At 41.5% G+C, this 12,461-nt stretch overlaps 1 protein-coding gene across 1 annotated transcript in view; it reads right to left on the reverse strand.

Moving 5' to 3' along the window:
• Window positions 1-12,157, reverse strand: part of arhgef39 (Rho guanine nucleotide exchange factor (GEF) 39) — a 72,318-nt gene extending 60,161 nt beyond the window's left edge. Inside the window, exons 1-3 of the mRNA XM_085386437.1 lie at window positions 12,088-12,157; window positions 10,668-10,822; window positions 7,888-7,982 (exon numbers count right to left, since the gene is read on the reverse strand). Of these exons, the coding sequence (XP_085242563.1) occupies window positions 7,888-7,982; window positions 10,668-10,817 (245 nt within the window). The 5' untranslated portion in view covers window positions 10,818-10,822; window positions 12,088-12,157. The remainder of the gene's footprint in view (window positions 1-7,887; window positions 7,983-10,667; window positions 10,823-12,087) is intronic.
• Window positions 12,158-12,461: the final 304 nt, after the last annotated feature.

The raw sequence follows: 12,461 nt of genomic DNA on the forward strand, positions 1-12,461 counted from the left end.
GCAGGGCCGCGCTATGAATTCTGGGACACAGCTTCTTCTTCTTCGGGGTTTAACGGCAGCTGACATCCTTGTACATGCAGTGCTGCCATCTTCTGTTTCAGTCCGTTATTACACTCTTAAATCCTGCTACTTATTTCTGCGTCTTTTGGATCTTACAAAGCTTCAAACGACGCGTCGACTATTAAATCAGTCGTCGACGATTTTGATAGTCGACGTAATCGTGACTAGTCGACTAATCGTGGCAGCCCTACCCATCACCTTCATTTAAGTTGAATGAAATCTTTTATCCAAATGTCATATAAACTTCTCAGGTATTACCACCTTTATAGATATTTGCCTACTCTCCACTGATAATTTTAAATATTTTATTATGGATTCCTGGGAGGAAATGACAACGTGAAGATGGGACATCACCAAACAAATGTGGGCATTGCCAAGCAGCAGCTTTCTTCCTTTCGTTATGCTTTAACATTTATTTCAGCTGTTTTCAGTTGCTGTTTCTGAGTATTTTGCCATTAAATAAAATGAATCATCTATTGGCCCGACAAGTTTACTGACTTGTTTATTTTTAAAAACTCCAGACTGGCATCACCAGTACCAGCAGTAACAGCTCTACACAGTGAGGGAAATCATTATTTGATCCACTGTTGAATTTGTAAGTCTGCTCACTTCTATGGTCATTTCAATTTAATGGAAAGAGACATAAAATCAATGCAAATGTCAACATTTTACTTAATCTACAAAGACATACAAAATAATTATTGCACAGCAGTTTGTTTATAACTGTCTAATTACATTTGGACCATTTAAAAATGCATTACAGGGATTACATATTATAGAGACGTCAGTCCTGAGCGATTCCTCTAACCTGAATGAGTACAAATCAAATCAAAATGTATTTATAGAGCACATATTAAAACAACAGTGTTGACCATAGTGCTTCACAGTCAGTAAAAGCATGAGACAATTAAAACAAACAATAAAACAGGACAACAAACAATAGGTAACAACACAACAAGCTAGAACAGCCAACTAGTTAGAATCAAAGGCCAAAGTAAAAAGATAAGTTTTAAGACGTGATTTAAACGACTGGATAGACTCGGCAGTACGAAAATGAACAGGGAGGTTATTCCAGAGTCTGGGTGCCACGGATGCAAAGGCCCGGTCACCGCTCGACTTCATTCGAGACCTAGGTTGTGCTAGGAGCCTGTGATTGGACGATCTAAGTGCTCTGTTGGGATTGTATAAGTGGAGGAGTTCAGAAAGACAGCTGGGCGCCAAATTATTCAGAATTTTAAAAGTGAACAAAAGAATTTTAAAATCTTTGCGATATTTGACAGGGAGCCAATGTAGTTTGGCTAAAGTTGAAGTTATGCGTTCATAGATTCTCGTACCTGTTAAAAGACGCGCAGCTGCATTTTGAATTAACTGAAGAATGGCAGAAGACAGTAGTCCAGTCTGGATGTGATGAATGCGTGGACAAGCTTTTCAAGGTCCTTTAAAGGAAGGAACGGCTTTGCTTTGGATATCTGACGCAACTGGTAAAAGCTGTTTTTTTTTACCACTGTGGAGACGTGTTTCTGAAGTTTAAAAGAGCCATCCAGGAACACTCACAGGTTCCTTACAGTGAGCGAGAGATGGCTAGTGAGAGGGCCTAGGGCATCAGCTAACCGAGTGTGACTACCAAAGACTATGATTTCGGTCTTATTCTCGTTCAGTGTAAGAAAATTATGTGATAACCAAATTTTAACTTCATGCAAACAGTTGAACAGAGGTTGCAAAGAAGCAGACACATCTGATTTCAGAGGTGAATAAATCTGGATATCATCAGCATACAGTGGGGCAAAAAAGTATTTAGTCAGCCACCGATTGTGCAAGTTCCCCCACTTAAAATGATGACAGAGGTCAGTAATTTGCACCAGAGGTACACTTCAACTGTGAGAGACAGAATGTGAAAAAAAAATCCATGAATTCACATGGTAGGATTTGTAAAGAATTTATTCGTAAATCAGGGTGGAAAATAAGTATTTGGTCACCTCAAACAAGGAAAATCTCTGGCTCTCACAGACCTGTAACGTCTTCTGTAAGAAGCTTTTCTGTCCCCCACTCGTTACCTGTATGAATGGCACCTGTTTGAACTCATCATCTGTATAAAAGACACCTGTCCACAGCCTCAAACAGTCAGACTCCAAACTCCGCCATGGCCAAGACCAAAGAGCTTTCGAAGGACACCAGGAAAAGTATTGTAGACCTGCACCAGACTGGGAAGAGTGAATCTACAATAGGCAAGCAGCTTGGTGTGAAAAAATCAACTGTGGGAGCAATCATCAGAAAATGGAAGACATACAAGACCACTGATAATCTCCCTCGATCTGGGGCTCCACGCAAGATCTCATCCCGTGGGGTCAAAATGATCATGAGAACGGTGAGCAAAGATCCCAGAACCACACGGGGGGACCTGGTGAATGACCTGCAGAGAGCTGGGACCAAAGTAACAAAGGTCACCATCAGTAACACACTACAACGGCAGGGAATCAAATCCCGCAGTGCCAGACGTGTTCCGCTGCTGAAGCCAGTGCATGTCCAGGCCCGTCTGAAGTTTGCCAGAGAGCACATGGATGATACAGCAGAGGATTGGGAGAATGTCATGTGGTCAGATGAAACCAAAGTAGAACTTTTTGGTATAAACTCAACTCGTCGTGTTTGGAGGAAGAAGAATACTGAGTTGTATCCCAAGAACACCATACCTACTGTGAAGCATGGGGGTGCAAACATCATGCTATGGGGCTGTTTTTCTGCCAAGGGGACAGGACGACTGATCCGTGTTAAGGACAGAATGAATGGGGCCATGTATGGTGAGATTTTGAGCCAAAACCTCCTTCCATCAGTGAGAACTTTGAAGATGAAACGAGGCTGGGTCTTCCAACATGACAATGATCCAAAACACACCGCCCGGGCAACAAAGGAGTGGCTCCGTAAGAAGCATTTGAAAGTCCTGGAGTGGCCTAGCCAGTCTCCAGACCTCAACCCCATAGAAAATCTGTGGCGGGAGTTGAAAGTCCGTGTTGCTCGGCGACAGCCCCAAAACATCACTGCTCTCGAGAAGATCTGCATGGAGGAATGGGCCAAAATACCAGCTACTGTGTGTGCAAACCTGGTAAAGACCTATAGTAAACGTTTGACCTCTGTTATTGCCAACAAAGGTTATGTTACAAAGTATTGAGTTGTATTTTTGTTATTGACCAAATACTTATTTTCCACCCTGATTTACGAATAAATTCTTTACAAATCCTACCATGTGAATTCATGGCTTTTTTTTCCACATTCTGTCTCTCACAGTTGAAGTGTACCTCTGGTGCAAATTACTGACCTCTGTCATCATTTTAAGTGGGGGAACTTGCACAATCGGTGGCTGACTAAATACTTTTTTGCCCCACTGTAACAGTGAAGGGAGATGTTGTAATTTCTAAAAATTAATGCCAACGGCAACATGTACAAAGAGAAGAGCGCAGGACCGAGCACGGACCCTTGAGGCACACCACAGTAAATAGGGGCAGAAGCCGAGGAGTGTTGCCCCATAGCAACAGAGAACGACCTCTCTGAGAGGTAGGATTTAAACCAAGATAAAACCGTACCTTTGAGACCAACAACATGTTCCAGTCTTGATAGAAGAATGTTGTGGTTAACCGTGTCAAAGCAGCAGTCAAGTCAAGTAAAACTAAAACCACAGTCAACAGTTAAAAGAAGATCATTAACAACTCTAAGTAAGGCTGTCTCTGTGCTGGGGCGAGGTTTCAAACCAGACTGAAACTTGTCATTAATACCATTTGCATCTAAAAAGGCCTGAAGTTGTTTTAGAACTACCGTTTCCAATATTTTGGAAATAAAAGGGAGTTTGGAGATTGGCCTGTAGTTAGTGAGACCATTACGGTCAAGATTTTTCTTTTTCATAATAGGTTGCACAACAGCATGCTTAGAGAGACGGTACACAACCTGATGACAATGATGCATTCAGCAGAGATAAGATACAAGGACCAATAGCATGTAAAGCTTCCTTAAAGAAACGAGAAGGAAGAATATCATGCGGGGAACCAGAGATTTTGAGATGATCAATTATATCTTTTAAAACAGAATAAGACACTGGCGCAAACTGCGGAAAGAAAGTCAAGCATTCAGAAGCTGGAACTGGGTCTAAAACTGATGATGGATGAGATGGATGAGAAGCCCTTAGAGCTGAGATTTGTTCAGAGAAATACTTTAAGAATTTATCACAAAGAGCAGGGGAAGCATCCCTATAAGTGGTAGTGCAAGGGTTTATCACAGAGTTAAAAGTATTAAAAAGAGCTCGGGGGTTGTGCCTATTAGTCATAATAATGATAGACAAAAAGGAAGATTTGGCAGCTTTAACAGACTTTTGATACTTAGATAGACAATTATGGAGGATGTCCAGAGAGACGTGGAGTTTGTCTTTCCTCCATTTTCTTTCAGCACGACGACATTCACGCCTAAGGGCGCGAGTAGTATCATTTAGCCAGGGTTGTTTAATCCTCAGAGGTGCCACAGAGTTAAGAATGTCAGCGCATGCAGTATAAAAGAGGTTAGCAAGCTCATCCGCTGATAAAACCCCTTTACACTTAGCATCAGAGAGGGGACAGTCAAGGAAAGCATCAATGAAGTGGGCGATTGACTGGGAGTTAATTGTGCACGTTTGCCGCACAGGACCATCACTGTTCAAACCCACATCGCTCGCTACAGTATTAAACAAAACCGGAAAGTGATCTGAAATCCCAGAGTCCTTTATGTCCGTGATGCAAATATCCAGACCATAAGACCAAATCAAGTTTATGACCTTTAGTGTGAGTTGGTTCACTTACCCACTGGGTGAGATTGAGGGTGCTAATAAGAGCGAGGAAATCCTTAGCTAGCGAACTGTCCTCACAGCAAACATGAATGTTGAAGTCACCAACAATTAGTATACGGTCATAACGTAGCAGAAGGCTCCCCAGCAGATCAGCAAATTCTGGAAGAAAATCCTTGATAAGTTTCGGGGGCGATACACCACAGCGCAGAGGATGGAGGGGACGCAGTTCACTTCCAATAACTGCACCTCGAAACTGGGGTACAGAACAGGTGGCAGCTGCCAACATCGAAGTTTGTCTTTAAAAACTGAAGCTAGCCCTCCACCTCTTCCAGTGGTCTGGGGTGAGCTAATAAAAGCGTGGTCAGGTGGGAGCAGCTCCGAGAAGGGAAAAAGTTCGCCGGGGCAAAGCCAAGTTTCCGCCAGTCCCGATGATAGAATAAGATCATTTAAAATAAAAGTCGTATTCGCCAGTGACCTTGTATTTAGCAAGGCCATACGGAGAGTGGTCACACTGTTACTGGTAGGAGAACGGCGCAGCAGGCGAAGGTTGAGATTCGCACCGCCTCTGGAGGACCGCACCCAGCACCGAGCGGGTGGAAGATCAGCTGGGAGGTCCAGGTAACCATAAGGTCCAACAGGGCGAATCCAGCGATGACAGAACAGTCTGAAGTTAGCATGGTCCCGGAGGGCAGGAATAGATGACAAGATGTTTATAGAATAGCGATCATTTGTCCCAACATAGGACTTTAAAAAGGCCTTGATACGAACACGTTTACCCCGTCTCCGTGAACGTTTCCTTTGAGAGAAGGTAGATGGTAAGTGGCGGAGATAATCAGGAAAGTCCTTCGAAAGCGGAGGAGGATTCTCAGGTCTCCATTTAAAATCTTGTGTCTGGTAGTCCAAAGGCCGGAGATTCAAGAGTTTGGCGATCATAGGCAAGTAACGTAGCGACATCAGGGCAGCACATAGACAGAAGGACGACAAACAACAGCGGAGGAGACGGCTTGCCGTGAACACTGGCGCCATCTTGGAACTTTACACAAATATACTATAAATAAGTCTGCACGTTAATAAGCCAACACTCTTATTTTGGTAAGCAGTAATAGTAACTACATTTGTGGCAGTGCCCAAATATATATGGATCTAAATGCATATTACACATTAGAGGAAAACAGCAACATTTGCATTCCTATTTCCTGTTGCTGAACTGAGTGATGATTACATTACTTGAAGTTTCACATACATATTGAATCATTTCCTACTGGTGAATCACTGCGGCACTGGATCTCCATGGCCCGATTTATCTCGAGAGCTTGTCGTTGTATTCACATCACTGATTAAATAAGGACTTCATAATGAAGATAAACAGTATGTGAACTGCAAAACCATTTATCCAACACATCAGACTGTGTAATGCATACCTCAATCTTCATTGCGGCAATCTCAATGAGAAAGCCCGTCAGTCTGCAGGGGATAGGGGCCTTGGGGAACTCATACAACTCATTATTTAGCTCGGAAATGGAATTCCCAATCAGCAGTCTCCGAAGCCCCTGCTCCACAGTTTCCCGTTCTGTGCAGTCTGATAATGAACTATGGGCTAGGAGCAATCTTTCTCACATGAATAAGAAAATACACCGACACTTCCTACTTTAGACTTATAAGCCAACATGAATTACAGATACGACTTCAAAGAGAGCTATCAGCATACTTGAGTTTATCCATCCATTCTCTTCTGCTTATCCTTGTCAGAGTCGCGGGGGGGGGGGTGGAGCCTATCCCAGCTGTCTTAGGGCAAGAGGCAGGTACACCCTGGACAGGTCGCCAGTCTGTCGCGGGGCTAAGACATAGACACAGACAACCATTCGCACTCACACTGCTAAGGCCATGCCTTATTATTTATTTATTTCATATACATCTACACTATCGTTCTAATGTTTTAGAACACCCCGTTTTTCTACTGTAATTGTTGCAGTTTAATGTCTCACTGCACTCTGAAATGAAAGCATGGTACAAATAAGCAACTGGAGTTAAAAAAGTAAAACATGGCATTAGTTTATGGACCAAAATATATTCCAAATGTCTGACTCATCAGAGTGGCCACCTTTGGCAGATATAACAGCTGGTTCTTCCCATAAGTGTGTGGCACATGTAGGCTGTTTCCCTTTCACTCTTCTGTCCAGTTTACCATCTTGATCTTTTTATTAGAAAATATTAACACCCTTTAAAAATACATTTACAGATCAAAAGCAGGGACTGTTTAGCTCTTGAAACATTTAAAACAGTAACAGAGATGACCCTGTCCTATAACAAGTTGTGCCATGTGTGGAAAATATTCTTATTGTTACAGCATAATATCATGAGCTTCACCAATATATTATATAGCAGCTTTTCTTTTAAATGTAGTGACAAAATCATGGCAAATTGGAATTTTTAAAAATGATATTACAATCTGAAACGGAACAGTAGGAATGACCCATATTTGGACCAGTCGTAGCTTGAAATGCTTGAAATGAAAATATCAGTTTTCCTGTCAGCTTCCAAAACCCATTTTGAGCTCGTTTCTCTACCATATTGATTTATGGATTGCAGAGCTAAGTCCAGGGCCTCAACATGCACACATGTTCCAACTTCAAACCTCAACCCGTTTATTTTAAGTCATTCGTGTGGACTCAGGATCTGAATTTTACAGCATCAACACAAACGAATCAATTGATGTCTAGACATGCGGTGAGATCAGTTTGTCTCAGAATTGGTCATTAGCGAGAAAGTGCATTAATATTCTGCGATAATAATAATGCTGTTCATTTGTGATATACATCTACTGAGGAAGAGAACTACTGTGCACTGCAGTACAATAACACTAACCTTTGCTAATGTGAAGATAAGGACTGTGCTTTGGTAAACTAAGAGTTTATCTACGCTGCATTCTTGCAGAACAGACAAACTAAGCATGCCTATCTGTACGCAGGCTCTCACCACAATCCTCAGAGCATGGATATTCTTTAAATTATTCAGAGAATACTTACTGGTTTACTGATAGAATAGCTTTAATTGAACAGAAAATGTCTTCTCTAATGTCCGACCTCAGGGTTCCTTTGGCCTTCAAAATGTCCACAAAGAACTGCAAAGAAACAGAGCAGAGAGAGACAAAGGGACATTATCTTCCAGCATTTGTGTTACTCGGTTGTCTCCGATTGGATTTTTTTTGATAAGCAGGTGCTTTTATTGCTGACAACCCTAAAAGTAAAGCTACACAGAAAAACAGGACATTTAACAGCAGCAGGTACTATAAGGCTGGGGTGTTGCTGCCCTACAGCCACTTTCTGACTGCTATGATTATTTTGGAAGAGCCAATTTGAAGCACAAATGCAGAGGGACACTGTCGTACCACAGCACTGACAATAAAGCGACAGCTGTGCTGGTCTCAAGTCATTTGAAGTGAAAATGGGATTAGCAAATTGAATGTGCATTAGGCCTAAAATGACTCCTAATTGGAGTGAACGGATGGGGGGGTGAATAATTGTGTAGAAACTGGGCAGCAGCAGTGAGCAGAAAAAGTCTGTTCTCTCTTTGAGGCAAATATGATTCCACCTCGGGTCTGGTACAACCTCCACAGACGAGCCGATCAGATCTTTATAGATGGGTTCTCAAGCTATGAAAGTGTTCTTGTTTCCTTGAATTATGACAAGTTACTAAGAGAGCAACTTTCAAAGGCGCGATGGAGCAGAGGTGACTGATCAAACCCGTATGCATCCTGGATGATCTTCACCACCCACTGCACCACTAACACACGGGCAGAGGCCCACGTTCCCCAAGACACTGATTCAGCTCCACTCCAACAATGACAATTATAGGAAATATTTTTATACTGAATCCATAAACATTTTATTATACATTACTTCAACTGCCCTAACTAAAGAATTTTCTAAATAAGTATAAATTCAGATGGGGTCAAGGGAGGTTATACTTTCATGCAAAATACATTTATATCGATACAGTTTATGTTACATTACAATTCGACGTGTGAAGGCATAATGTTGGACAACAATAAGAAAATGAAATATGGCGATAGAATATGGGTAAAATGCGCATGTGCAGTGCCTTTGTTTTCATACGCACATGGCGGAAAAAGCATGGCGGCGACGCAGAATGAGAAGAGCGAAAGCGGATCGTTGAATGAAACAGATGAATCTGAACTGGTTTGTAAAAATGCTGCAGCTTCACTGGTGTGGAACTGGTTTAGCTTTCATCCGTCAGATACACAACAAAGCACTATTTTTGGTAGCGCATGCTAGCGGGCCGTCGTTATTACCGTGTTGTTTGGAAAATACGGCGCACTTAAAATCAATCCTTTGATTTTTCTGAAAGTCGACAGAGCTCCTTATAATCCCGTGTGCCTCATGTATGAACTCTGGTTGTGTTTACTGACCTCGAAACGATTTTATGTGCACGGTGCTCAAAAATCTGTCAAATGTTTCAGTACGACTTTGCTGAGCTACGAAGCCGCACCGCTTGATGGATTGTCGGAGCATTACGGCTATCGTAGGCGGAGCCTCGCGGAGTGATACGTACTGTGCTTCAGCATAATGTTACCGTATTGTGTGTGTATAACGTCTTAAGTTTTGTGGATATTATACATGGTTATGCTCAGGATATGTCAGCCCATTTCTACTGGAAATGCCTTTTGGTTAAACTTTCAGCAAGGAATTTGCATTTGCACTGTTACATTTTTTTATAAAGCTTTAATGTACATAAAAACCAGCTTCTTGTTTAAGTGAAAATAAATGGAAGATTGTCTTTTTGCGCTAGTAATTTTGTGGAGTTGTATTTTGTCTCGCATCAATTATATCGTCAGTTATATCGTTATCGCAAATTTTCAAATATATATCGTGATAAATATTTTTGGCCATATCGCCCTGCTCTACTCTCCACACCAACACCAGCTAGATGTTTAAATCTTAATATAAATGAGTAACAGTAGGTGGACATTAGGTAAAGCTGCACTTTTTGCAGTGATCTCGTATAGAAAACTATTCCGCGCGTATATACAACAGGTCTGCGGCTCCGAACCGTAGTAAAGGGACCTCTGGCTAATACGTCGGGTTCGTGTCGGGCTCGTAGCCGAAAACTAGCTTTACTTTGTTGTGTGGGTCAACTTTGCTAGCGAGAGACAGAGAGAGGCATTGAAAGGCTGCTCCAACGGGACTTATTGTTTCAGAGGAAAACATGAACACAGCGTACAGTCGAGTCTTAACAGCTTACTTACAGCTGGGCTCGTCAGGCTCTGTTTGGCTGCAGTGGTTATTATTATATTTACATACGTGAAACCAATAAGATCTGTACATTTTCACCAGACCTGATGTGTGTGCAGAATTTCATGGGTTTTTGACCACGTTTAGGCAATTAATTTGCCAAAATAATAAATGGAGCAGATAAAGCTTCATTCATCATACAGTAAATAGAGACACAATAGGGCTACCCCACTTTTAGTGCTCGGACCCTAAATATAGCCAGGATAGCTAATGGAAAATGGTTTAAGCAAAATTCACATAGATTACCTCAGACGAGCCCTCAAGACAATTCTCGGCCTATAAAACCTTTACTGCATGTCATTCACATTTCCTGACTGCACTGTAACTATCCAATAAAGACAAAAGTCAAACAGTATGTGGGTAACCCTAGCATCAAAAGCCCGACATTAGTACTAGCACTTAAGTATTCAGACACATAAATCATATTACATTATGAAATATGATGTCGTATGATTTTAAGACCATGAATAGGTCAAATATGCTGTAGTACATACGGTGGAGACCAGTTCCAGCTTTTGGCAGTAGCGTTGTTCTGTTTGCACCATTTCTTTGGCTATTCGACAGAATTTTCTTTGCCACAAGTCCCTCTGCTCCTGGACACTGCTGCACCCAAGAGGATCCAAAGGGCGAGGCAAGAAACTCATCCTCACTGTGACAAGGACAGAACAGAAACACAACCAAAGTGAATTATCTTCCACAGTAAAGGAAAGCAGACCACTAGAGATAAAAGATGTAACGCTTTCCTAAATGACTGAATATTTGTGGACAGATGAATTGAGTTTTGTTTGTTTTTTAAATAATTTGCTTGATATGGTGGAGCATGTGCTTCTGCCCTCTCAGAAAACGGTAACTTCCAAGCATAACACGCATCTGCAGAGTTCAGCTTTGGAAGAAAAAACATCTTTAAAATTAAGTGCAAAACAAGAATGACACATTATTACAATTCTTTGTTGTTTTGTCTGATAAATATCAAGCTCCAATATTGAACCATAAATGAAAGCAAAACACACTACATGGATAAAGTTACTAGGCCGCCAACACAGAACTCCTACAGGTGGTGCTTGGCCATTGAAGCCCATTCCATGAAGCTCCCACTGTGTTGAGAATAATCCCAGAGGATGTTTGGGAGGCTGCGGTTATTGAATCAATAGAGGATTTATGACTTTTATGCACCATGTGCCTCAGCAGTCAGTAACCTGCCCTGAAACCTTACATGGTATACCATTTCAAAGCTGAGCTGCTACGGTTTCTAAACGCTTCCACTTTGCAGCATCGCCTGGTCATGGACTATCTCAGAGGGAAGAAATTTCACAAATTGACTGTTTGCAACAGTAGCATCTGCTGCAGCATCATTAAAGAGATTACTGTTCAGTAAGTCTTTAGAATAACCAGCAGACTGCAGAACTAGATGCATGCTTGACTTTCTACCTGAGACAGGTAGAAAATGGGACTGGAAACACCCGAATTCAATTCAATTTTAGCACCAAATCACAACAGTCACCTCAAGGCGAGTTCCATTCTACATCTTAAAGAAGTAACATTTCAACGTAAGCAAGTAAAAACTTCTCGTGTTGTCCAGTTATTACATGAATCCCAGAACACAAAGTTTTCTGTTGACTTTGATGTTACTGACATTTGTCGAAATGTTTCATTCAGTTTCAGACTAAATGCTCCAACATCTGTTTCCATTTGAGTCACTCAGTCTTTCAGATGTTTCTAGAACATTTCGTGAACGAGATGTACATCAGCTGTCGAGACCGTTTCTACCGGTTATGAGGACGAAAAAACTTGTCAAAACTTTTTTTCAGCGAATTTATTGTCGCAACAAAACGTCTTTGAATGAGAAGTTAATTACTTTACAGAGATTAATTTGTTTTTATGGTTTGTTTGACGGTAAAGCGACACTAGGCTTACCTTTCTGTAACGTCTCTATTTTCAATCAAGGCGCTCTTTTGGAGATTCTGCTTCCTCTTTCCGGTCTGTGTGGGCAATGACCTTTGTTCCACACGCTGATTGGCTGCTCCGCAAGCGAACTACAGGAAGCACCCCGTTCTCAGCGGAAGTAGTTTTAACGATTCCAAAGTTAAACCAACTGTTTACAGTATAAAACAGATGTTTAAATAAACAGAACAGGTCGTCAGCGCTGTACTAAATAAATATATTAACATATGTCAAGTTTAACACTTGGTTTAAATAAGATGGTGCTTGTCCTGAACATTGCAGCTAAGATCAGTTTACATCAGCAGTGTCAAACTGCTTTTATAAATACAGCCCACTGTGACCTTTAG

This window comes from Rhamphochromis longiceps, linkage group LG17, assembly GCF_057381845.1.
Source record: "Rhamphochromis longiceps isolate RC_006_pf linkage group LG17, R_longiceps_female_GT1.1, whole genome shotgun sequence".
Lineage (NCBI taxonomy): Eukaryota > Metazoa > Chordata > Actinopteri > Cichliformes > Cichlidae > Rhamphochromis > Rhamphochromis longiceps.